The 24,319-nt window shown below is 39.5% G+C and overlaps 1 protein-coding gene across 1 annotated transcript in view; it reads left to right on the top strand.

Annotated features, from left to right (window-relative positions):
• Positions 1-24,319, top strand: part of SVEP1 (sushi, von Willebrand factor type A, EGF and pentraxin domain containing 1) — a 117,422-nt gene that overhangs the window by 28,633 nt on the left and 64,470 nt on the right. Inside the window, exons 4-11 of the mRNA XM_085042305.1 lie at positions 8,648-8,806; positions 9,053-9,232; positions 14,235-14,414; positions 18,385-18,582; positions 20,992-21,110; positions 22,353-22,482; positions 23,146-23,253; positions 23,487-23,618. Coding sequence (XP_084898431.1) covers positions 8,648-8,806; positions 9,053-9,232; positions 14,235-14,414; positions 18,385-18,582; positions 20,992-21,110; positions 22,353-22,482; positions 23,146-23,253; positions 23,487-23,618 — 1,206 coding nt within the window. The remainder of the gene's footprint in view (positions 1-8,647; positions 8,807-9,052; positions 9,233-14,234; positions 14,415-18,384; positions 18,583-20,991; positions 21,111-22,352; positions 22,483-23,145; positions 23,254-23,486; positions 23,619-24,319) is intronic.

The raw sequence follows: 24,319 nt of genomic DNA, 5'->3' as shown, positions 1-24,319 counted from the left end.
GCCCTTTAGGCACCTAGTAGCTGATTATTAGTCCAGCGTGTTAGGGAAGTAGGTGATGGATTGGTGTAAATGTGTCCTTTCCTTGTCCTTCCCTTTTCCTTCTTGACACAGAACCCTTTCTGGAAGGGTGAAAGGGCAAGCAGAGTTGTTTGATACATGGCACAATGGTTAGAGCACGCCGAGAGAACCCTGGGCTTCCAGTGCCTCCAAACAAGACAGGCACTGGATCTCTCAAAAAGGTATTTGCGCTTCTATGTGTAGCACAAATGAAACTAAATGCTTGGGTTCTCTTTAATGGAATTTTCTTTACATCACTGTGTCTGGTTTTGGGGGTTTTTAAATTTGCTTTTCTCAAAACAAGTGTGCAACTTCACAGCAAGTATATCAAAATGACAAACAAGTGCAGTTAGGACAGGATGGCGATGCTCCTTTTCAGTGTTTATGTAAATAACAGGAATTTATTTATTTAAATAACAGAAATTAAATAGCAGGAAGCTATCCAGGGCACTTAGAACAATACTGTTTAGAGTAGCATGTGCTATCACTTAAGCAGTGATCAAGGTTTGCTGAGGAATGTGTGTCTGTGATTATGATAAAGACCATGTCCAGAGAAGCCTACTATGTTGTAGTGCTGCTCTGAGCAAAGCATTTTCAGAATTTATTTTATTTTCCCTTTTATATGAGGGTCTAACTGTGCGTGAAATCTTAGACAAAAATCTTCACTGGCATGTAAATAAATTCATAAATAATCTCTATTTGCATAGCAAAGTTAACAATATTAACTGAGCTTGTTTCCCAGAAAGACTTTTTTGTAATTGTGTAATTTGTTTTACACTTTAAGCAGGATAACTTCTAGAAATATATGGGGACATGAGGACATAAATCAATATTCAAGTTCTAAAAATCAGAAGTGGTGGCATGAACTGATATCTGTAGCTGATAGGCATGTGTATGTTTGGGTATCTCTTCCAAATACATCACCAAGGCTGGAATTTATGTCCATGCATAAATACAGCAAAACTGTAACTGTCTAAAGTGCACTGAGACTTAAACCCAGAGAGCTTCATTTCAATACATGAATATCATTTCTGTTTATATATATTGCACAAGCTGTCAGGATATATCTTGTGAACTTGTAGTTTGAATGAAGCATGGGTAGGCTTCCTTTTAAAGTTGCAATACAGTGCATGGAATCAGGACATATTCTTAAGTAAGCCACATGCTTTGAAACAAAAAGGGAAGTTACCTTCTGTAAAAGTATATATAGTAATCTTTATCAGCAGTCTTTATTTTTATGACTGTAAAATAGTTAAAACACATCTCACAGCTCTGTGTCCTTGCAATGCAAGTGGGGTTCAAGTATGAATCTGTTTAAGGCACTCACCATGCTTTTAACATATAAGGGCTGGTCTGCTTTTTAAAAAAAGTTTTTAAAGTGGACAAAAATGGATTTTCTATATATTCTAAATACTGCTGCTATGACCAAGGAGGGTATTTTGCATTCAGACTCATTGCTTTGCAGTAACCCTATGTAAATGTGCTGGCCCAGATCCTCCCAGAGATGCTCAGCGCAGCCAGACCTCCCTCTGGAGAAGGTCCTTTTTAGTATCCTAAGATTACAAGCTGTGATGCCTCTTGGGCTTATATTCTTCAAGCAAGCAGATTGTTCTCCACACTGTGGATGCTTGCAGTGCTAGGATGAGATGCTCACTCAAGGACTGGATCTCTTTCAGTCAATTTCTTCTGCCCAGTGGGAGGGGATCCAAGATTCTCATTTCTATTAAGAAAAAGTTTTTTCTTCTGAAAGTTTGTTATGATTATTTGAAGTGTTAAAAATCTTGAGCTAAATAATCTCAAAGTGTGATGGCAAATGCTGCAGCCTCCTTGGTAGTGGAATCTTGCAATTTTGCTGCCTGTAACCTCAGCTGTAAGGTTTGAATGAACCATACCCTATATGTCATGTAGAGACATAGCTAAACTTCTAAATTGTTTCAGCCTGCTGCCCTTGCTTGAGAGGAAATTTGTAGAATACTAAAGAGATGGAGCAAAATATATCAAATAGGAACAGAGACATCTAGCTTGTTAAATTGCTAATCATGTTGCTATGAGAAGGATGCTTAAGAAATACTGACAAAGAGCAGATGGATGAGCAGGTTCAATGCCATCTGAAATTAATGCAGAGCACATGCTGGGGATAACAGAAAATATTAAAGAGCTGGAGAACATACAAAGACTGAGAAATCTTTCCCTGATCCCTACACGTAAAGGCAAGCTCAAGGTTTTCCTTTGCAGTCTTTGTACAAGTCAGTCATGTCAAATGTTTAACTAAAGCCACTTTCTTCCCTATTTTTTGTAATCCTAGCATGCTCCTGCCTCATTTGTTGGGATTGTGTTTTTGTTTGTGGGGTTTTTTTTGTGGCATCATACATGTTGCAAACTGCAGAAAGGTTGATTACAGTATCTGCCAAAACTTTACATTTATTTTTCCTTATCTTTCTAAAGGCATTTCATGATCACAGTGTTGCCAACCTGACAAACCTACCACGTAGAAGATCTTAAGAAAAACTACCTTCCCAGATAATTAAATGTGACAACAAAAGCTGTAATTTCTGGAGCTAAGCTCTACAATAGAGACCCAGCATGTGGAAAGTCTTTGAGAAGCAAGCTTAAAGGTCTTCATATGCAGGTCTAGTGAAGTGTATTTCAGAGGCTGTGGTGGTCTGTAATCCTGCTGGTCCAGGCTGAGAATGGCTCATAAAATGGTTACAGCAAAAGCCAAGAGACATCACTGTGAAATAGATGGAGATGGCAGAGGACTGGGGAGTTTCATGCAGCTGAGGCCTCCCATGTTAGTCACGTTCTTCCATTGCAGAGATCACCCACAAATTCAGTGTGCAGTAGCAGCAGGAGCAGCAGAATGGTTTTTGGAGGTAGGAGAGAGATTTGAGCAACAATGTATGCTAATACTGCAGAACATCCCAAACTCATCTCCTCCTGGAGCAGTAAGTGGGAAAGTGTCAGGAAGTCTTGGACTGCTTGGTGTGGAATGTGGATCTCCATTTCCTGTGACACCGTGGCTTGTCCTTGTAAAGTGTATTTTATTTGGTAGGCTATTGTCAAAGGAAATTCATAATAGCCCTTGTTTCTACTGCTGCTTCTAAGAGAGGGTGTGCTTGGCCCTTAGACAAGTCTGATCATGTAGTACTTTGTCATGTTGAGAGATGCAGATATGAAAGTACTGTACTGTAACTTCTGTACTGTACTGTAATTTCTCTGTCTTATAATCTTTCATTATTAAAGTTTTTATTCCTGTTTAGTAAAATAACTAAGTTTTATAGTCAGGCCTATTCACGGTGGCAAATTTAAAACATGGCTAATGGCAAATACAGCTACCAGAACACTTTTTTTCACAAAGCCACATGTGTCAGGTGTAAGATCTATACAAGTAAAAATCTCCATGTCCAGTGTTCATTTTTGGAGATTCTGTAACCTAGGGGTTCCATCATTTTTACTGGACACCAGGAAACCAAGTAAGAACAGGTATTCATATTGTACTGTGATTCTGGGACAGATCTGTTGAGTACCTATCCAGTGTCATAAAAATAATCACAATATCGTAAACATGACTGTCGTAAATGGAAAACTAGGCTTTCTTTCCTCATTGAAGATGCTTGGAGGCTGAATTATAAAGATTATTTGAGATTTGCATCAAGATGTCATTTCATTTTGGCTTTGCGCTTTTGGGGGAAAATGAGAATTATAGACTACAGTCATCAGAGTAGCTGTGTATGAATAGAGCTCAGGTTGATGCAGGAGAGAGCAGGATATTGCCTAGCTGATTCCTGCCATGTCCCACAAAAGATAAACCCTTAATCGTATCCTTCATTAGCATAAAGTGTGGAAAAAATTGCTCATGCCAGGGATTACTTAGTAAAGGTAGTTAGTGGGAGAAATTATGCATTGAAAAAAATTAAAAATCCCTCAAATTAATCTTTGAAATACATGGAGTTTCACTCTCTTCTCTCTTAACACTGGGATAATTGAAGAATAATTCCATTTCAGTGTCTTAGAGCACTTGTGTAGTTGGAGAGGAAATTTAGTTTGCCTGCTCTCCCAGGATTTTGAAACTCTTGCATTTTTAAGGCAGATATGTTTATCCTTAAAATTTGCATTTGTACATTCAGAGAAAGAATTGTGATCCTGTGTCACAGAGTAGAAGAATCCTTTGTCACATGATCTCCACCTGTTTAAGTCCAGACTGGAGTCTTTGTGCCATTGTAGAGGTTCAATGCTTGTTAGCATAGTTTTGCTGCTGGCTTTAGTATTTGCAGTTTTAAAAAAGCCAAACTGGATAATACATGTTAATTGTTCAGTGAATCTCTGACATAAACCTTTGTTTATGTTGTCACTTTTACAATATTAAATTCTGAGGATTAAAATATCAGATGTTTCATTGTAGGAAGTCAGGATAGAATTCCTTCACTGTAGGAAGGCAGGATAGCATTCCTATTGTATTTGAAAGTCTGTTCTTTAATACTTTAGTGGACTTTTCCAACATTCCATGTTCATTTTTCATCTTCAAACAACATCTTGACAGAGAATTATGCTGTCAATATGGCTAGATGACTGAAATGTTTTTATGTCTGCCACATGAGTCCTTGTTTCTAGCAAACGCACATCATATTTCTTTTCTAGTGATTTATTTTCTATGTGCAACTTAAGTAAGAAAGTGCATTCCATTGTTGGCCTAAGATGTCATCAAGGCCAGTAATGTTCAAAGAAGAGACATGCTGGATTTTCTTACAGTTTTTCAGTTAGTTATACACACTAGGTGAACATAACTGAGGAGGGAAATGCAGGAGGCATGCTGAAGTAAGCATATATTACTTCATTATCGTTTCTGGTCAGAAGGTTATTGTGCTATCATTACTACAGACAACACAATCTGCATGTGCATTGTTGATGAATATCTATCATTTTATGAAAAGATGACAACTTCAATGTGAGCCATCTTCGTGTGTTTGGGGAATTTGGGCCTTGTGCTTGTTTGAGTTAGCACACTAATCCCTCCTCCAGATATCCTCTAACAAATAGGTAATCCTCTGGTGTAACTCAGCATTCACTATTCTGGTCTCAAGAGGAGAATTGCATCAAACAAAAGCATTTACTTGCTCCTCCTCACTTTTGGGCAGAGAACAACATGGTTCACATGTAGAAATTCACATCTTTTGTTGAGGAAGTCATGTATGCAATGTGCACATGAGCATCCTCTCTGTTTAAAGGCTGATACTGTTAAAATTGTTTCCCCACTTTTAAATTCTTGCCTCTTTTTATCATTCTTGGCAGTGCCAGCTTGGTGCTTATGTAAATAAGCTGGTATACTGGGGTATATTCACAAACTGTGTTGAGGCTTTTTATACCGTGACATTGCTGGAAAGGGGAAGCCAACATTGAAAAAAACATTTAAATTGTTTTTGCGGATTAACACCGAAGAACATGATCTCTCCCTGTAGTCAGCTTTTTGCTGCTATAGAGCTGGTGAATGCATACTGTCAACTAGAATGAAATTTGGCACCTCTTGATTCTTGGAAGAAATTCCTGACTGTAAGATCAGTCGTGGATTGAGCCCCATGCGCTCTTCAGATGTGCTTGTCCCTAAAGCTTTGGCTCAGCTGTGAATCCATTGCTGTGTGCAGGCTTGGGCCATGCTGTAGTGCTGTCTGGGGTGGCTCTGCAGTCTAGCTGGGCCAAATGTGGACAGCATATGTCCTGGACTCTGCTCATCCACAGCTGATTTTGGATGGTTTTTACCTGAGCTGTGGCCAGGCTAACCTGAAGCACAGTGTGCTTATGCTCTATTCTTAAACCATCTCTTTGACATCTTGGGATAGGCTGTGTGATCTCACACACTTGGAAATAGCTCTGTAAGCCAGTGCTTTCTGGCAAAGATTCTGAATGTAACTTGTGTGGACTTTTGTAGTTTGAATGCATCTAGGGCATATGTGGGATCAATGAGCAGGGATTCAGACTTGAAGAAAATGCCACAAAAAACCCAAGTTAGTATATAGTTCAGCTTCCTATAAAGGTAGTGATAAGCATTTGAAGCATACAAAAAGAATAAGGTCATTTGGGAAAACATGTTTTTCTCAGAAGAGACATTAATAACCATTTTAACAGTGTTATTTACCTCCTGCTGCTTGACTGGAAAGAGCAAATTGTAAGTGTGATTTCAGAATTACTCATTTTCTTCAAAGCCAGACTGATTCAAAGCTCTAAGCAAATTACTGGGTTTATTGTTAAAAATGCTCGCATCATAGAATGGGTAATTATTTTTGTCCCATAGTCCTCAAAACAGAAAGAGAAAATTGTTGGGTTTGTTATCTAAGGTGAGTTTAAAAGGAAGAGAGAAATTAGTTTGGGGATATGTTGATTTATGGTGGGGGATTTTTTGGAATGAAATACCTAGTTTAAATGTCATTTTGTATGCCATACATGGAAAAGAAGAGACTAATTTACTTCCATTGGCATATGGAGGGCAGCTCTGTCATACAGCAGGTCCCCTGTGATGTTTAATTTTCACTCTTTCCTGTATCCTCTTGGATGCACTTCATCACTTTGTGCTGGATACAGTTTTAAAAAGGATGCACAGAGACTTCTACAAAGTGCCAGATGGAAGTATTTCAGAGATTTCAGAGTAGTACCTCTGATATTTTGCCATTTTGGAGGTGATCATCTATAGCAGGAGAGAATATGTCAGAGATGTAATGTCCAATGAAATTAGCAGTTTCTGCACAGAAGAGTGGAAAGAAGCATGAGGATTGTCTTGGATGAGAAGAAGAGGTGAATTTTAGGAAAGGGGCCCTTTTTCCAAGTACTTTTCTGAAAATCCCAAAACAAAGATGAAACATTACCATCTCTAAATCTGGCTGGATTTTTCTGCCCTATTTCCTTCCTGAAATGCTTTGGTTTGTACTTATATCCCTTACTGCATAGACATTGTCACTGTCTTTCTAAAGGTGTGTTTAAAATATAAATTTTTGAATACAATTTACAGCACCAAAAATTGCCTCTTAACTGCAAACCACTCAGTTGCTTTCTCCAAAATAAACATGCAAAATTTTCTGAAAAGCAAACAAAAGTATTTTCTCTGGAAGCTATTCAAAAAACCATCCTCCTTCTGGAAAGTGCCAACTGTTCATATTGGCTGAATTTTTTGAGGTATAGTCCATAAAACTTGGCTAATGAAAATCAATTCTCTCATGACAGGTGAGAAAAAAGGAGAGTGGATTTTCTTTTATCTTCATTTTTTGGGTTTGTTTTTTTTTTTTTTTCCCGTTGCCTAGAAAGGAGTAAGTTGTTTTCATTAGACAGACAAGAAAATCTTAGCATCTAACTCACGGAACAGACAGAGCTGGTCTGATGTTTACCAAAGAGGAGACTGATGCTGCCAGAATGTGTGAGCTCCAGGAAATACAGCTCCATGGGAGAGACCAGCTCCAGAAGCAGGGCACACCTGCCTGTGGAAGGAGGAAGTCTCTTGAAGTTATTTACAGTTGCACAGTTCTTTAGACCAGTCAGAGCTACATCAAATGGTATAAATTGACTGTACTGAGTCTGAGGGGAGAATATGAGAGCCTGACCTGCAGTCTGCAGGGGAAAATGTGGCCATTTTGTTGACTACAGTGAAGTTAATGGAGTGAGAGCTTTTTTGGCTGGGTTTCAGTGTTAATATTGCGTAACCTTCTCAGAATATTTCCTGAACTTTTCATTAGGAGTTACATTTTTCAGCACAAGTGCTCTGAGTTCTGTTTCACATGGTAATCTGGTCAATCAAAGCTTCACTTTCACAGCACCTGTTGATTAGTCACTCCCCTAATTCACACATCTTGTGGAAGAAACACAAATAATTATGGTGATTTCCTGAAAAATAGAATTCAAGGCAGAGAACAGTAAGACTCAGAGCTATCAAGCCAATCTGAAGTTCTCTGTTGAGAGGTGCCTTTTCTGTATGCGTTTTCCCTGACTTGGAAAACACCTCCTGAATGTTTTTAAAGCTTAAGTGTGTAGGTACACAGAATTAAATAAACAAAACGCAATATAAATGAGTGCAAAAGCCTCAGGGAGTAATTGGTTTGATTAATTCCTTCATTGTTTGTGCCTCATACATTTTAGCACGTCTACTGTATAGATCATATATGATCATAATGTGTAAATCAAAGGCAGGGGGTTTGGCTGTTTTGTATTAGGTCCTTACTATGAATCTCTATGCATTAAACATCTGTGTAGTTTCAAATGGCAAGGATTTAGTCTGAGCTAATTTTTTACAATTCTGAATCAAGAATGTCTTCATAAGGTCTGCACAGGTTTTGTCAGTGAAAATCTGATGTGTCTTCTGGGATCGGGTTTCTTTTCAAGATGATTAATCACGGACTTAATGTCAGTCCCCAGCCAGTCATTATGGGTAACTCCACTGAGTCTGGTAGGCATTTGTTCAAACCTGTTAAGAGCTCTGCAGTACTTTAAGTGGAGGACATTCCCCCTAAGTGACACTGAATACGGATAATGTAAAAAGAGTAAAGCACCTGAAAATATATGCTGTGTGAAAGGTGAATGTCCTGAACTCCTTTCTGTTTTCTTTTACTGAAAGCTTGTCCACCAGGAACTTACAAGCCTGAAGGTTCACCCGGTGGGATCAGCACTTGCATCTCTTGTCCTGATGAGAATCACACTTCTCCACCAGGAAGCACCTCCGTTGAGGATTGTACATGCCAAGAGGGATATCGTGCTGTTGGACAAACCTGTGAAGGTAAGTGTTTCCATACAGGAACAGAATACCCCTGGAATGCACAATGCCGTGCTGGGACAATTTTTTTTACGTGGTTTTGCACCATGAGGGACGTGTCAAATTGCATGCAAGGTTTTCTCTGTTATTCCAAACTAGCAAAAATGCCAAGGTGCAAGCTGAGTTAGAAATTTTACAAGAATGTATTCCTTCAGTGGCCTATTGCACTCCAGTTAGTAATCTCTTTTTTGTGTTTCTTTAATTGTTTAGTTGTTCACTGCCCTGAATTGAATCCCCCTGAAAATGGTTACTTTGTCCAGAATGTCTGCAACAATTATTTTAATGCTGCCTGTGGAATCCGATGCAAAGCTGGGTTTGATCTCGTGGGAAGCAGCATCCGACTTTGTCAGCCAAATGGGCAGTGGTCTGGATCGGAGGCTACTTGCAGAGGTATGGATGGCATGTATTTGAAAAGTATTTTTTCTGTTGTTTTTTCTTAACCATGGTTTTCTCTACTCACCACATAGTTGGGTGTGCAGGTCTAACCCTGTTAGCCCTTGGGTGAAAGAAAGTTCCAAAGGTTAGCTGTCACCCCAGTCACTCTGCTTACCTCCTTGCTAGAATGGAAGGAGGATTTCTACAGTAAAAAAACAGAGCAAGAGTTACTAGTCCTTTGCAAGTGAATATACAGTCTCCTTTCTTAAACCTCTCTTCAGCTCTCTCCACCTCATTTCTATGAATTTTGTATCTACATTGTGGAAAACCTGTGAACTTACCAAGTATTTAAATATGTAACACAACCTTGCCAAATGGCTGTTTTGGAACATCCACCAGACTCTCAGCATAGAGGGGCGTTGGTGTTGGGAGACATTAGCCATGGAAGAATTCAATTTTTCTTTCTTCCAGTTTCTTCTTACCAAAAATAGGAAAGCCTAGGACTTGAGCAGGGTCTTCAGAAGAATTTTGAGTGGAATTTCAATAGGGAACAACTGACAATATCCAACTGACAGTATAGGAAGTTCACTATAAAAGAATGTCAGCCAGAAATAAACAGAAGGTGTGAAAGGGAGAGGACACAAGAAACAGCATCCTGAAAAACATTATTTCAGGATTTTCTGACAGGAACAGAGTTTTGTTTGTCACTACTTGAGGTTGGGTTCTTGATGATTTAGAATGAAAGATACAATCCCCTGTCTCTGTATATATCTGGTATGTGTTCCAAGGAGAACCTGAAAAAAAGATAAACCAGGTAGAAGCCCTTATCTCCTCAACAGCCACAAGATGTAGTTCAGCATGTTTATTTTGACTTGAATGGCCTTGACATTAGTGTGCTGCACAAGAAGCTAGTAAATAAAAGGCCATCAGCTCATTCTGTAACTCTTTCCCTGGCCTTACTTTCAGGGAAAAAAGCAGGATCAATCCTTGGAGGCATTAGCAGTCCATGCCAGTACAGCAAACACTGCAGCCCTGAGAGAAACAGAAAATTGTGGTTCTGAAAGGAGGGATCTGAGCAAGATGTCAGTCTCACAGGACATTCTTCCTTCAGCAGTTTACTTCTACTTAGATTTATAGGACCTTTCCTCAGATAATCCTGGAAACCTTGGGTTTTCTTTTTCGCTTCCGGGGACAAGAGGCAGGAAGAAGAAGCTTTCAGTAGAGAATAAATTGCTAGCCAGTACCGTGAGGCTATTTTGAGAAGCAGGGCTTAGAGCTGTGGACTTTCCAGCAGTCAAAACATAGACTGGAGGTGGTGCTACTTCAGGCAGACTGGGAGACTGGGAAAGAGCACCCACTGTCAAAGCTTCTGTCACATAGGAGCCCCTTGTGCAAAAACATGAGAAAAGCTGCAGTCAGCCACAAAGAAGGGGTCCTTCATCTTCTCTTTCATGGAGAAGTGGAGGATTCTAGTACCTGAAAATCTTGCTGGCGCATTTAAAGGAATTCACCTATTTGGTGTTGGGTGTGATCTTTCTTTAACAGAGAATTTGGAAGATGGGGGAAAAGTCTGCATTGAGATACTGTCTTGATATTAAGCTAATATCCTTTGAAGCATTGGAAGGATATATTTGATATATTTTCACTTTTTTTTCTTTTTTTCTTTTTTTTTTTTTTTTTTTTTTTGGTGCCATTGTTCATACTGATAACTTCCAATAAAAAAAAAATTTAAAATCCCGCTGTTACATGTGCTGGATCTGCTAGTCTTGATTCACTCAGACTGTGAAAGGGAGCAAGATCAAAGGCATGGTTTATAGCTGTCTTGTTAATCCCAGGAGTATTTTATCACATAAATTAGGAAGGGAGAGTGAAGGAAAATCCCTTTGCACTGCTTTGGATTTTGACATTAAATACTCCTCAGTTCTTTTGCTAGCGAAAATCTGCTGTGCTATTAGAAAGTGATTAATGCAGCTGTGTCATGCAATTAACAGTGAGCCAGGAAAAAAATGACTGTAAACCATATATTTAATCCAGAAAAATTATTAGGAGAAACCCCAGAGCAAGCAGAATATATTGTTATTGTTGTTGCTAGCTGTTGTTGTTTTCACTAGCTTTATGGAAATGTTTCTTGGTCGCAGAAAATGTGTTACTGATAAGAGGATGGGTTGGTGTTTAATGCTGGGAACCATTATGAGGTAGCACAGGTTCAGTTACAGGTTTCTGCCAGAGCCGTACTGAGACACTGAGAAAGCGTGAACATTTAAATGCTTGAGAAGGCAAGAGCACTGCAGCTGTGTAGTCCTTCCAGAAGAAATGGCTGGACAGCAGGCAGTGAAGGAACTGCCTGTTCTGTAGGCCCATTAATATTGCCAGGGGCCTCGTCACTGCTCCTAGTTAATTCGGGCTTCCTAAGTAGTAGAGTTTGGTAGAATTTGCTTCTTTTTACTGCAGATTGGGTATTTCTACTTCTGTAGAAACCTTGAAAGAGCAAGCCTACTTTCTTGTATGTAGAGCCTGTGAGATTCAGCTGTGTATAGTTTTTCTTACTCCCCCTACTAGAGTTAAGATACAGCATATTACAAAGCTGCTCTGAAGCTCAGAGTGCCTCTCGAAAAATGAGCATTTCAAGATCATTTTTAAATACTTTTCCTAAAGAATGCCTGTATATATGCAAGTACAAGAGTAGTAATGCTTTCAGCGGGTAAACATGAGACAGTGGTAATATAAAGATATATTAGGTACATCTGAACGGCCTCTTTTCCTACTTTCTTGTCCCATATACGTCGGTTTTGCTACAGACTTTTTTTTTTACTTAGGCGGCACCATAGCTGGTTTTTTTAAAAAAGACATTATTTAACATGTGTTGTTTGTAGCTTTCATAGGCTGTGTAGTTACTGGCATTTATTACTGACTCTCATTTGAAGGAGCACTCAGGCTACATGCCCATTAATTAGTTTGAGGTGTCTAGTGTTGTCCACTTGCATGCTGAGTAAACAATTACTAGAGAAAGGAGAGGTTGCCAGGTTGATTTCCCTTTGAGTGCATTTGTAGAGGAGATCATGTTTTACCTCCTAGCTGGCAGCAGGAAGACTAGGTTAATTGGTAAAATCAGCTTCCAAAACCACAGCAGAGGAATTGTCCAGCTCTCTGAAGCCACCTATCACTAGAGGTTGCCCTCCTGCCAGCAAGGAAACAGAAGCTGTGGAAAACAATCAAGTGAAAACAGAGTTCTTCTGAGGAAGGGACGAGAGGCTGGGGGTGCTAGACTTGTTTAACCTGGAGAAAGAAGACTGAGAGGGGAAACTATCAATGTATGTAAGTATCTGAAGAGGAGAGAGACAGGCTCTTCTTGGTGGTGCCATGCAATAGAATGAGAGGCAATGGGCAGAAACTGATGCACAGCAAGTTCTACCCAAGTATGAGGAAGAACTTCTTTACAGTGAGGGTGATTTGAACCCTTCAACAGGCTGCCCAGAGAGGTTGTGGAGTCTCCCTCACTAGAGATAGTCAAAAGCTCTTTGGACACAATCCTGTACAATGTGCTCTAGGAGACCAGTGTAGAGCAGAGAGGTTGGACTAGATGTGTTCCTTCAAACCTTAGCCATTCTATGTTTCTGTGAGTTTAGGGAATTGCAGTCTTCTTGATTGTATATTTGAGCAACCACACCATTTGCCCTTGTGCGTTTTTATCCCTCTTTTGAACATACCGAGCGGTATCTGCCAACATCTGCTGAGCTCAGTTTTAAATCAGTTTTCCACTCATTTTGGAAAGTCAGTAGCTGATTATTGGTGTGTCACTATTATCACATACTCATGCCCAGACAGTAGGTGTGTACAGCTCAGCTGTTTGAGGGACCCAAAGGCCAGGCAGTATGTATGTAGTTCAGAGTTTTGTCTGGAGGGGATCAAGGGCACAAATACTGGAGCATGACATCCTAGCTGGAAAGGATCTGCACTGAAAAGGCAGGACAAAGGAAAGACGTCCTACTATAAAATCTTGAGGTTATGACACTGAAACAAAGAACATAAATCCAGGTCACACCAGTGCTACTTTTTTTTTGCTATGATCATTCATCTCTTTGGGGATCAGTCTTAATTACAGAGTAGCTTTGTGCTGGATTGCAGCATCAGGATTTAATAGTAAAACCATAAGACAATCTGAGGATCACCCTTCACTTCCCTGCTTCCCTTTCTGCATAGACATCCTGCACAGGACTGCATTCTCCTTGGAATCATACTGCTTTCAGTGTTTGCGAGATGTTACAGGAGAAACGCCTCTGTCCTCAGCAGCAGCCAGGACTGTCTCCATGCTTGACCCCTGAAAGCATCCCTTTTGTCTCAAAAGCAGCCTGATTTATTCTTTTTCATCTCTCATGGACTGGTGTGCAAGCCATGTAAGTGGCTTGTATTCCTTCTTCCTCCCTCTGTCTCCTCCAGCATGCTGAGCATCTTCTCTTCTGATTTGTGGAGGCTTACACTTGTCTCTATCCTGTGAATTCAGCCCAGAGTGCCTGAGAACATTCCTGAGCACCGAGACACTGTCATCCAACCTGTTCATAAGCTCTTAGCTTGTTCCCTGGTGTGTACTCAGCCCATACCAGCCTGCCAGTTGGAAATCCCCCAAGGAATTCTCAGACATTGCTGGAGACTAGAAACTCCCAAAGACACACACTTTTCCACAGGATTCTATTTGCCTGCAGCTATACTATTTTGAAGGCGGATAGACATCACTAGCTCAGGCCACACACTGTGTGCCAGATGCACAGTTACTTTGTTTTCTTGGACTTAGGTCAGTACTCAGGCAAACTTGCAACTCATACATTCTATGTAGTTCTGTTTCAGGAAGCAGACTTTGAAAATATCCACTCTGTACTAGCTCTATTCCCTAAATTCGTACAAACTACTGTAACTAGTATACAAGACAGTATCTTTCCCCTCTCTGAAACACTGAGCAGAGCAGTGTAATTCCAATGATATTCAGTGCTGAGAGTGAACTGGTGTTTCTCTCCCTTTGCAGTTCGAACATGTCCCAGACTGCGGTCTCCTCAAAATGGACACATTAATTGTTCAACAGCTGATATCTCCTACAAGACAGTATGTTTTGTGACCTGCAATGAGGGCTATGAAATTGAAGGAAACAGCAAACTCACCTGCCAGGGAACCTCTCAGTGGGATTCAAAGGAGCCAAAGTGTGTGGGTAGGTATCTGATCCAACTCTGTCTGTTCATGTTAGAATGCAGCCTTTTCTGACATGCTATCACAGGTGAGAAATTCTCCGTATTTTGATAACTGGTGAAACTAAAACATGAATGAGAATTTGTCTATGGATGTTTTATACAGGTCTTAGAATTTGGGTGAATGATAAATTTAAATTTATGATTTAAATCCTGCATGGACTGCTGATTACTGAAAAGTTGTTGTATCTGATCAGTGTAAAGACACGGTGTGTTACAGGAAGCATAGACACCACAGGTCTATTCTAGGGATAAAATGTGAACAACCAGCAGTTTGAGTTGCCATCTTAAAGCTAAAGTTGATCTGGAGGCAAGGACTAGCTTATGTTAGCCAGGCCCTGTGTGTGCCAAGTAAAGGTGCAGCAGTTGTCACTTTACAGCAAGGCAGAAAGAGCTTACACAAGTTAGGAACTAAGCACCTGAGGCAGAATTCAGAGGTCACAGCAGCTGTGCAAGGATAGGTAGGCATATATTGCTGTTCCAAAAATAAAGGACTGTATATTTCAGAAGTATCCATTTAGGGCCAGTGACAGGTATTGAATTAACTTTAAAAAGTAAGATGATGAAATACAGTTGAAACACTTTCAAACACAGACTGAAGGAAAAAAAAGAAAGCACAAGTCTAAAGTCCAGCAATTCAGAAGTTGATCCAGTGCTGACTAAAGTCAGGGTTGAAGTATTTGTCACCTGGGTCCAGTAAATGCAATGCCAGTACGGTGGATTCGCTTGCTTTACTGTTTTATTGCAGTCTTAAAAATGTGGACTTTGTGTGAGACAAGCATGAATTTCTAACTGTAAGTACATTCTCTAAAATGATGAAAATAATCCGCAAGAATTAATTTATCAAGACAGTTTGTTAAGTGATCCTAATCTTTCTTCAGTTAAAATCAGTGGAAAAACTTCAATTAACTTCAAAAGGAAGGGACCCTGAAATCCGTTTGGAATATTATAATTAGAAGATTAACCATATTCATCAGTTGAATTCATCCTTCCTAGCTTAGCATTTTGATTAATAAAATCCAGCTCTACTCTCTGTCAGAAGATATCTTCACACCATGCAGTATTGCTTCCATTCCTGGATTACCCAGGGCAATATCTTATTTTTACTGAGTCTGAAAAATCTAGTGAAAATTTCCTTTGTCAGAGAAGAGAGAGTGTTAGCTGGGAAGCATCTCTCTTTTTCTTCTTGTGACTGATGTTTAGAACAAGCTTGCTGAAATTCCAGTTCAATATAGATGCATGGAGTTTTATTCAGGGAGGGGTGTAAATCAGAAGACTGATACTGTATCCTCCTCAGAAGCTACCCTTTGTACTCATTTTCTGAATGATCATCATTGTCATGGAGGTATTGTATGTTTCAGTCCAAATAGCTCCGAACTATTATTTATCATCTGCAACATAAAAGGTACTGGAGATCCTGCTGTATTTAGGCATTCATAATTGAAAATTAATTAATTTCATATCCTTCTGTTAGAAAACTGAAACGGAATTACCTTCAGTCTGTTACCTTGAAACAGATTTCTTGGACCTCAGGGTATTCTTCTAGCTGGTTTTCTGAACTCATTTCAGTTTGACTGCTCACCAGTGCAAAGTTTGCAATACTTGCAAGTTAGCTCACTGAGATTGTACCACAGCCATCTGTAACCATAGCTGACACTGTACCATAACATTGCCTGGATTGTTTACACTCACTTCTGTGGGGTCTGTTGTCATGCATCTCTTTCTGAGAGACTGGAACGTAATGCAAATTTGGATATTACATATGTTTTTAATTTTTCTTTTAATTAAAGATATTATTAGCAAAGAGCTACTTTTGAGTAGGCTACATCTATTTTATAGGTGGCTGACAAACAAAATATCTGCTGAAAAAGGAAGCTTTGTCATTTGTCCAATTTGGGGGAAAAAAAACCCCGAAACCGAAAAACCTCCACAGTCGTGTTCTTGTGTTTACTTCCCACTGGGAAAGTTTAATATCAATTGTTTTACAATTAATGAATTTTGCAAGATGCTTTTCTCCTTTCTTTGTTCAAGGTTTAGTGAAGAAAAGTGAAAATACAAATGACATCCAGGGTGTTGATGCCATCTAGCGTTGAAAGAATTACTGTTTCAGGCTTCTGATTTCAGCTGGCCAGTTTTTCCCTGAAACAGTCTTGGCAAAGGGACTGAAAGAAGGAGGCATGATTTGCTGTGTGATCTTCATACTTGTCACAAGCTCCTTTTGATGTTAAGAATTATAATACAGTGTTGTTTTTCATCACAGGTGTTTGCAGGTGAAAGCAGGTTCTTGTCTCTCCTCAGAAATACTTTCTTCTTCTCTAATAATTCCTTATGGATATGACTAATGTCATAGATATCACTCTACCCTTAATGAATTCCAGACTTTTGGATCAGCTTCATTAAATTCTGGAATTGAGCACAGATAAAGAAAATCTAAACAACACTATTACAGTCACTTTTTCTAGTAAAAACCTGTCCTTGGGCTAGATATGCCAAATTTTATCCTGAGTTTTTGTCAGACATTTCAGGATTGTGCTCCACTCAGATTTTTCTAGTATAGCTGGAAATGTCTCATGCAAGAGGCCCAGCTGTTATGGCTTCTCAAAGAGGTGAAATTTTCTCTGCTTTTCATGCTTACATGTTTCACAGTTTCTCTACTTGTTCCCAGAGTCATATATATTTTAATGCTTTTAGCTTGTCTCTCCAAATATTATTTTTAAAATTCATGATCATAAAATTTGTTTCATGCATAAAAACCACTTTTCTGTTACTTGCTGCATGTTTTGGGAAAGAAAAGGAATGTGAAGTGTTTGAATGTGAATCACTTTTCTGTCAGTAAACCATTGCTAAGAGCTAGTAGAGCTTCCCTTCTGTGTTGTGTTGGTTTTTGTGTGCCCTTGGTGTAAAGAGCTGTCAGATTTCCTCACCAATGAGTTATAAAGAGTTACAAGTCTTCTCACTGGCTCTTAATAAGGAAGCATTTTCCTTGTGTGTTTGCCTAATATCTGTTGTAAGAAACACTACTGAAAGTGTGCAAACTGCATTCAACTCCTTTTTGCCCTCCATGTTAATGCCGACATATTTGAAGTAAAAATAATATTCCTGAAAACAACAGCTTAAGAATGAAACAATGTATGTGAACCTGTTCAAATACATTATAGTTTTTGCTTTGATGCAAATGGTCTTCAGAATTTGTTGTGAACCCTAGTAATAAACTAGTTCAAAACTTCCATTTTAAACCCTTAAGCAGCCATCAACCCTTCCTGATTTTACAGAGCCCAGCTGCTTCCTATGGTCACCCTGAGTCTTTCCAGCTGTTTTGGACACAGACAAGACCAAGTCCAATTTCATTTGGTTTGGAATGCAGTAAGCAGAATTGTGTGTCATATCCCTAACCTATAAAGAGTTCATGGCAGAGTATCCTTCTTCTTCTCCCTTTCTTATTTCCAGATGGAGTATAGAAGCCGTAGAAGGCTACAAATACCTCTTCTATTAACCTCTCTCCTGCTGTGATCTAGTTTTCATAGAAGGCAAAGAAGTGCAACTGCAAACCAACCATGAAAGATGAAGCTGTAGGGAAAAGAAGAAGAAGACCAAAAAAAAAAAAAAAAAGAAAAGAAAAAACCAAATTCAGAGCATCAGAGTGAGATATTGTGGATCTGCATGACAATTACTATGTTTCTGTTTCAGTGAAGAGCATGAGCAAGAACACAGAAGACCTGATAAACTTGGTGTTGTTTACTTCGGTCAGCACTGAAAGTCGAGCAGCAAAGTTTCATCAGGTGTTAATGTCTTGGTGCACTCATACCTCCACAGACTCTTGAAAAGACTGTGTATTTTGTGTTCCCATTGCGTTTCCATAGGACTTTATTTGCAGGTTTTTTTTGGTACTTTGTGTATGTCGGTTATAAGTCATGTTCTGCTGCTTTCTTGCAGAAAAGCGTTGTCCCATCCTCCAGAAACCAGCAGGTGTGACAGTTCTCCCTCCCAGATGTGGGCTGGAGCCTGCCATTTCTGGGACTGTGTGCCAGCTAAGCTGTCCCCAAGGATTCGTCTTGTCTGGAGCTAGAGAAGAAATAAGGTGCATTTCATTTGGGAGATGGAGTGCAAACATCCAGGAGGCTCTGTGTAAAGGTAGAGACCAGCACAAAATCATGTCTGTGTACACATGAGTGCAAAACTGAAGGGAAGAACACAGCAGATCATGGAGTGAGGACAGGTTTGAACTGGGGACAGCACAACTTAAACAGTTTGTAAGAAGTGTTGTCTGTATTCTTATAGCTTGGCTGTCAGATTTACCTGTGGTTTATAACAAAAATGTGGAGTTCAGAGGTCACTTGAGTGTTGTCTTGTGCTCATCACCAGCTGCCTCTGCTGGGATCCATCTTGTACGTCTGTTGTTAGGAAGCTGCCTGCTAAAAGGCCTGATGTGCAGGTTCATTTGAAATCTCAAAGTAAAGGTAAAAGCTCGTAGCTTAAAGATAGTTGACGTGGAGCCCACGCTTCTAGTAAAATAACAATGATAGTACTATCATTCCTGGCTTAACACAAGTTTAGGTAAACCCCAAAGTCAGAGCAAAGCTGTTAAGGCTGTGTAAACCCTGGCTGATAGACAGACTATAGAGCAATGTTAATTTCAGTTGTCTTTGAGTGGCTGTGGCTGTTGACATGCCCCAGGAAATGGCGCACAAGAGTTAAGGTCAAAAGGCTAACACCAGGTGTAGTGGCTGACACAGAGTGTAAATGTGGGCAGAAGACAGTGACATTCATCTCAGTACAGATCTGCCATGTTTATCCACCTCTTCTAGCAGTGCTAGGTTATTTATTCCCTTCCAGACATGCACAACTGAATAAGAATGGGCCTGGCTTTGGATTGTGGCAGAATAAAAACAAGAGTTTGTCTGGCAATTTGCTGCTCACCTCTTCATGAACTATTGTGCTCTGGGAATTATTGCTTTCCTCCCCAGACCGGGGCCCTTGCCAGCCACTGGGTGATGGAACAGTACAGAAAACAGTTACGGCAGTCATCATGCCAGGTCACTACAGAAACTGAGGCTTTTTTCTCTGTACAGGCCAGGAAGATTTTGTCTCTCTCTTTAAACATACTGTTTCCCATTTTGTGATGTACCACATTGTTTTTCTGAATTTCTTGTGTAAACCTGGGCCAAACCACAGTTTTTAATATTTGATGGGATCCCAGCACAAGCTGAAGTGTTTAGATCAAGATAAAACAGCATGGCTTGGGTTCAAGGTTTCAGATATTACCAGTGCATAAACCCCTAACGTAGGAGGCACTGAGAAACTCTGAAGGTTATTCTTTTTGAGTAAAAATGAACAGTTGCATTTCAATTGCTTTCATTCTTGTTATTGTATTTCTCTATTTTGCTGCCAACATTTTTGGCCAGTTCAAAAGGGCCATTTTCTTTCTGACTTATTTATTATTAGCCTTTTTGGAGAAGTTCACTTTTAAATGGAATTTGCCCCAGCCTGAAGGCTGTGGTCAAGGGAGTGTGAACCATAACTGGTAGTTATTTATAGGAGTGTGTTTGTAATAAAATTTTCATTTGAATTAGTTCAAAGGAAGCCAAAATCACATGTGTTTATTGCTTTGCATTCTTAATTATGTAATTTAATTGCCTGAGTTATGTCTTCACTGGAACTATTTCATAATAAAAATATAAGAGATATCAGTTCTGAGTTGTTTTAGAGCCTCTTGGGCATAGATGAGTTCAGAGACAAATGTGTCCTTGTCTTATGCGTCTAGAGACCATTTATCAAGCAGCACTACAGCAATAAAATTACCTGACCGCAAATGTTTTGGGAGGCCTTGTGCCAGGGAACTGAAGAAGTACTCCAAGTTTGTCAGAGAAACTTGAGGCTTAAATGTTGGTGGTGATGTTACCCGTTTTGTACCACCAGTCCTCTGGAACCATCTGGCATTGTTACTTGTCATAAGAAGACTCCATTTGTCCTACATAATACCTTGTAGCAGGAGTTTATTAAGGAGTTTATTCCAGCAACTGCTGCCTGAATTCATGACGTTGGTTCTTTAAGTCAGTTTCACAGCATGCTCCAGAGAATTTGAGAGTCACTATTGTGTTGTACATGGTATAAACACCATATCACAACTTCTTTCAGGTTTTAAGTCACTGACTATCAGAAACGAGTGTTTTCATCTATATGTGGCCTAGGTCAGGACAGTGAATGGATAGAGAAGGAAGGGATGTGTAATAAAAGAAACAAATTAATTCTTACTTATTCCTTGGGGTTTGGTTCTATGTAGAAATCAGAATATCGTTGTGCTCAGTGATATACAAAAATACAGCAAAAATCAGTCCTTTCCCCGGGAGAATTTACTATTCATGTGTTAGTCCCTAGGCAAGAATTACAAAGGGGCAGAGACAGGAAGTTTACAAAAATACGTACATTTATATTCCAGGCAGTACGAAAAAGGGTGGTTATAACAAGTTTCAATCTAACCATTATAAATGTTTTACATCTGTGATACCACATATAAAACTAGTTTGTGTTTTTCTGGTTTAGATATTGAAGCGCCTCGCATCCGCTGCCCAGACAATATTGAGACTGCGACTCTGAAACATCATAACTCTGCTAACATCAGCTGGCAGGTACCAACAGCTGAGGATAACTCTGGCGATGAGGCAAGTCAAAATCTGTATCTATTTAACTGGAGGCAGTCTTTCTGATTTCAATTAATTTTATGATCCACTAAGATTTTTTTCTTCTGATAAGCAGAAGCAGAAGAAAAATCTGCTAGAAAGCTCATACCTTGAGAATTCAGCATTTTCTGTCTTGACTAGAGTTAAACAGTCACAGAACACTGCATGGAGTTTCAGTGCATAAAACCTCATATCGTTAATTTATGTGGTCAAAAGAAAGAATGTGCTCTTGTTTATAACGTGGAGACAGCTGCTTTAAAAATGAGCACTTAGAATGTGAAGAAGTTTAATAAACTCTTTGCAGAAGGAAGTAAACCAGTTCATTAATCTAAAAGGCTAAGAAGTACATTCTGTGATAAGTAAAAACTAATTTCAGCTTCGTGGGTGAGAAAGAGAAATCTGATTTTCCTGTGCAAGGTTCAAAAGTGTGGCAATTGGCTACTATGGGAGTCAGAGGCCTGGAAATGGAGTCACCAGGAAAACTTGCTCTAGAGCTGTTTCATAAAGCGCAGCATTCCCTGCAGGCTCAGGCATGATCAAGTTACAGCAACTGAATGCTTTATCAGGAGTCAGCAGAGAAACAGGGAGTCTCTGTGTGTTTTTAATGTAATGCAAATGCAGGAGTCTTTGCGCTAGGAAACTGAGCTATCCCAGTAAAAGAGATTTAAGTTCACACATTTTTTTCTGTAGCATAGCTATTGTCAGATACTATAGCTCTGCTGACACAGGGTCATTCATTGAACTGTAGAAGCCAAGTGCCATACTGAAGCGTCTGAGGGCTATTGACTCATACACGTACAGAGATTAAAACTGGATGTGTAAGTACTTATAGCCCACAATTGTCTGTTCTATTCCTCTACCAGGTCTGCTGCCCTTGCAGCTGGAGAGCTGTCTGCAAACAAAAGAGGTTCTAAGTTGATGCAGTGTGCCCTCAGTGCCATTAGACAAACAAGGGTCAGTCTGGAGTTTCCTTAATGCACGGTGCTGTAATCTGCAGCAGGTCAGGGTCCAGATCCTGACTGAGGAAATCCCTGCTGCTGTAAGGAAGGCAGATTTAAGGATACTCTGTTGCAAAGTCTGTCCTCATTAGTTTAAGAGGCTATTTGCATTAAGAAAGAGCAGGCTTGATATTGAATGATACTATCCTCTCCATTTTTTGAAACATTAATATCATGATTAGTAACCAGGTTCGGTTTTTAAATAACGAGTGTTTTCCTATAACAGGTCTCAGTTCATGTTACCCCAGCTTTCATACCACCATTTATCCTTCCAATTGGCGAAGTTGACATTACTTACACAGCAACCGATAAGTCAGGCAATGAGGCAAGCTGTACATTCAATGTCAAAGTTATTGGTAAGTGCTGGTAAAAATCACTGGAGAAGGCTGTCTGACATGGCTGAATCCTTCTAATTGGTGCAGAAAGAGATTGTGAGTCACTGTGGCCTTTATGTGTGCAGTTATAGGCCCAGGAGTATTGCCATCTCTGTAAATGCTTTGCTGGTCCTGGGTCACAGTTTGCATATGTACAGTCATTGCTTTCAGTGTTCACTTTGGGGTGTGTTTTATTCTGCCATTCTTTCTGACTGTTAATATTCCTGCTCACACTGGTTTATTAAATGCTTTATTGCATTGTCACTTACTGCCTTCATCATAAATCTCTATTTAATTCTTGAAAGACTCCAACAAAGTTTCCAGAGTTCATACACATTACTGATGCAAATCATTGTTCAAGTATTTCTGTGAGACAGTTGTGTTATTCAAGAGTTCCGTAGGTAATCCAAGGTTTGCTCTGTGGAAAGCAAATACTGCAGAAACTATGAGTTCAGCAGAAGAATTATTCTTGTCTGTTCACTCAGCATCTTCCAACTGCAGCAACTTCCAAGTGTGCACCTTTGTTGTATCTACCAAAATGAAATTAAAGCTGCTTTTTACCTGATTTCTTCTGGTTATAGATGCCAACTGATTGTGGCAGTAGTTCTGTAAGCCAATGTCATGCCATCCTTTCAAATTCTGCAGATACAGAGCCTCCTGTAGTTGACAGATGCAGGTCTCCACCACCCATTCAAGCAGCTGAGAATGATTATCCGGCAACATGGGAAGAACCAGAGTTTTCAGACAATTCAGGTGAGATTGTGCACCCCAGAACATACGTGTGACAGTGGAAGGCTAGAGAGCTCCACCTGTTTACCCTTGATCCCATGGAGCATGAGATTTTTTGAAGTTTCTTTTACTTATTTATTTTTAAGAACACATAATATTGAAGATTTGCTGCCATTTCCTTTTCCATTAGTCAAGGCTGGGTGTGAGCAACACTCTTTTACTTACCGATGGTTTAGGTTGTCTTTTAACTCTTCTAGGTGGTCCACTGACTGTCACTAGGAGTCATGCACCCGGAGATCTCTTTCCCAAAGGAGAGACAACAGTCCAGTACACAGCTGTGGATCCTTCTGGCAATAACAGGACATGTGAGATCCACATTGTCATCAAAGGTGTGCTCTCTTCATCTTCTGACCAAGACCATATGGCATTGTTTTAACTGAGTATCATAATGGATGCAAGACTGCTCCACCTCTTCATTTAGTTATTCCCATTTTATATTGGAGTAATTTGAAGGCAGTCAAAATGTTTGTTAGTACCAACTAATAAATTGTCTTAAGTCCAAAACAGCACAGCAGTGACTTTGGTTCTATAAAGTCAAATTAGGTATAAAAGCATTGAAATAATGATTCATTAAGCACTAAAACTTATACAAATGGATCTTTTGAGTTTTTGCAGTGACAGATACCATGTGAAATGTATTAATAGGTGTTACTTGCTAGTCTCTGATCTGCTCTAAATCTTAGCAAGAACAAGCCAGTGCCTAGAACTGGTTTGTATCAAATTCTGTACCACCTCAGACTTTTTGTGGTTCAGTGTTTGTGACATATCATTTTCAGACATTCACAACCTCCTTCACAGTTGGCCTGAAAAACGAATCATGACTGAGATTATGAGGTTATCCTAAGATGATTCTAACAAATTCATGTTGTTGCACTGGTGCAGAATTGATTCTGTTTCTTTTCAGAATTCAAGATGTAATATAGTTTACTAGAATTCACTGTAAAACGTCATGTGAAAATTTATGTTTTATATATAAAATATAAACATTTTATTTATATTTTATATCAATATATATAAAATCTATAATGTT

This window comes from Lichenostomus cassidix, chromosome Z (genome assembly GCF_008360975.1).
Source record: "Lichenostomus cassidix isolate B80296 chromosome Z, HeHo_3.0, whole genome shotgun sequence".
NCBI lineage: Eukaryota > Metazoa > Chordata > Aves > Passeriformes > Meliphagidae > Lichenostomus > Lichenostomus cassidix.
This window is presented reverse-complemented; position numbering and strand designations above follow the sequence as displayed.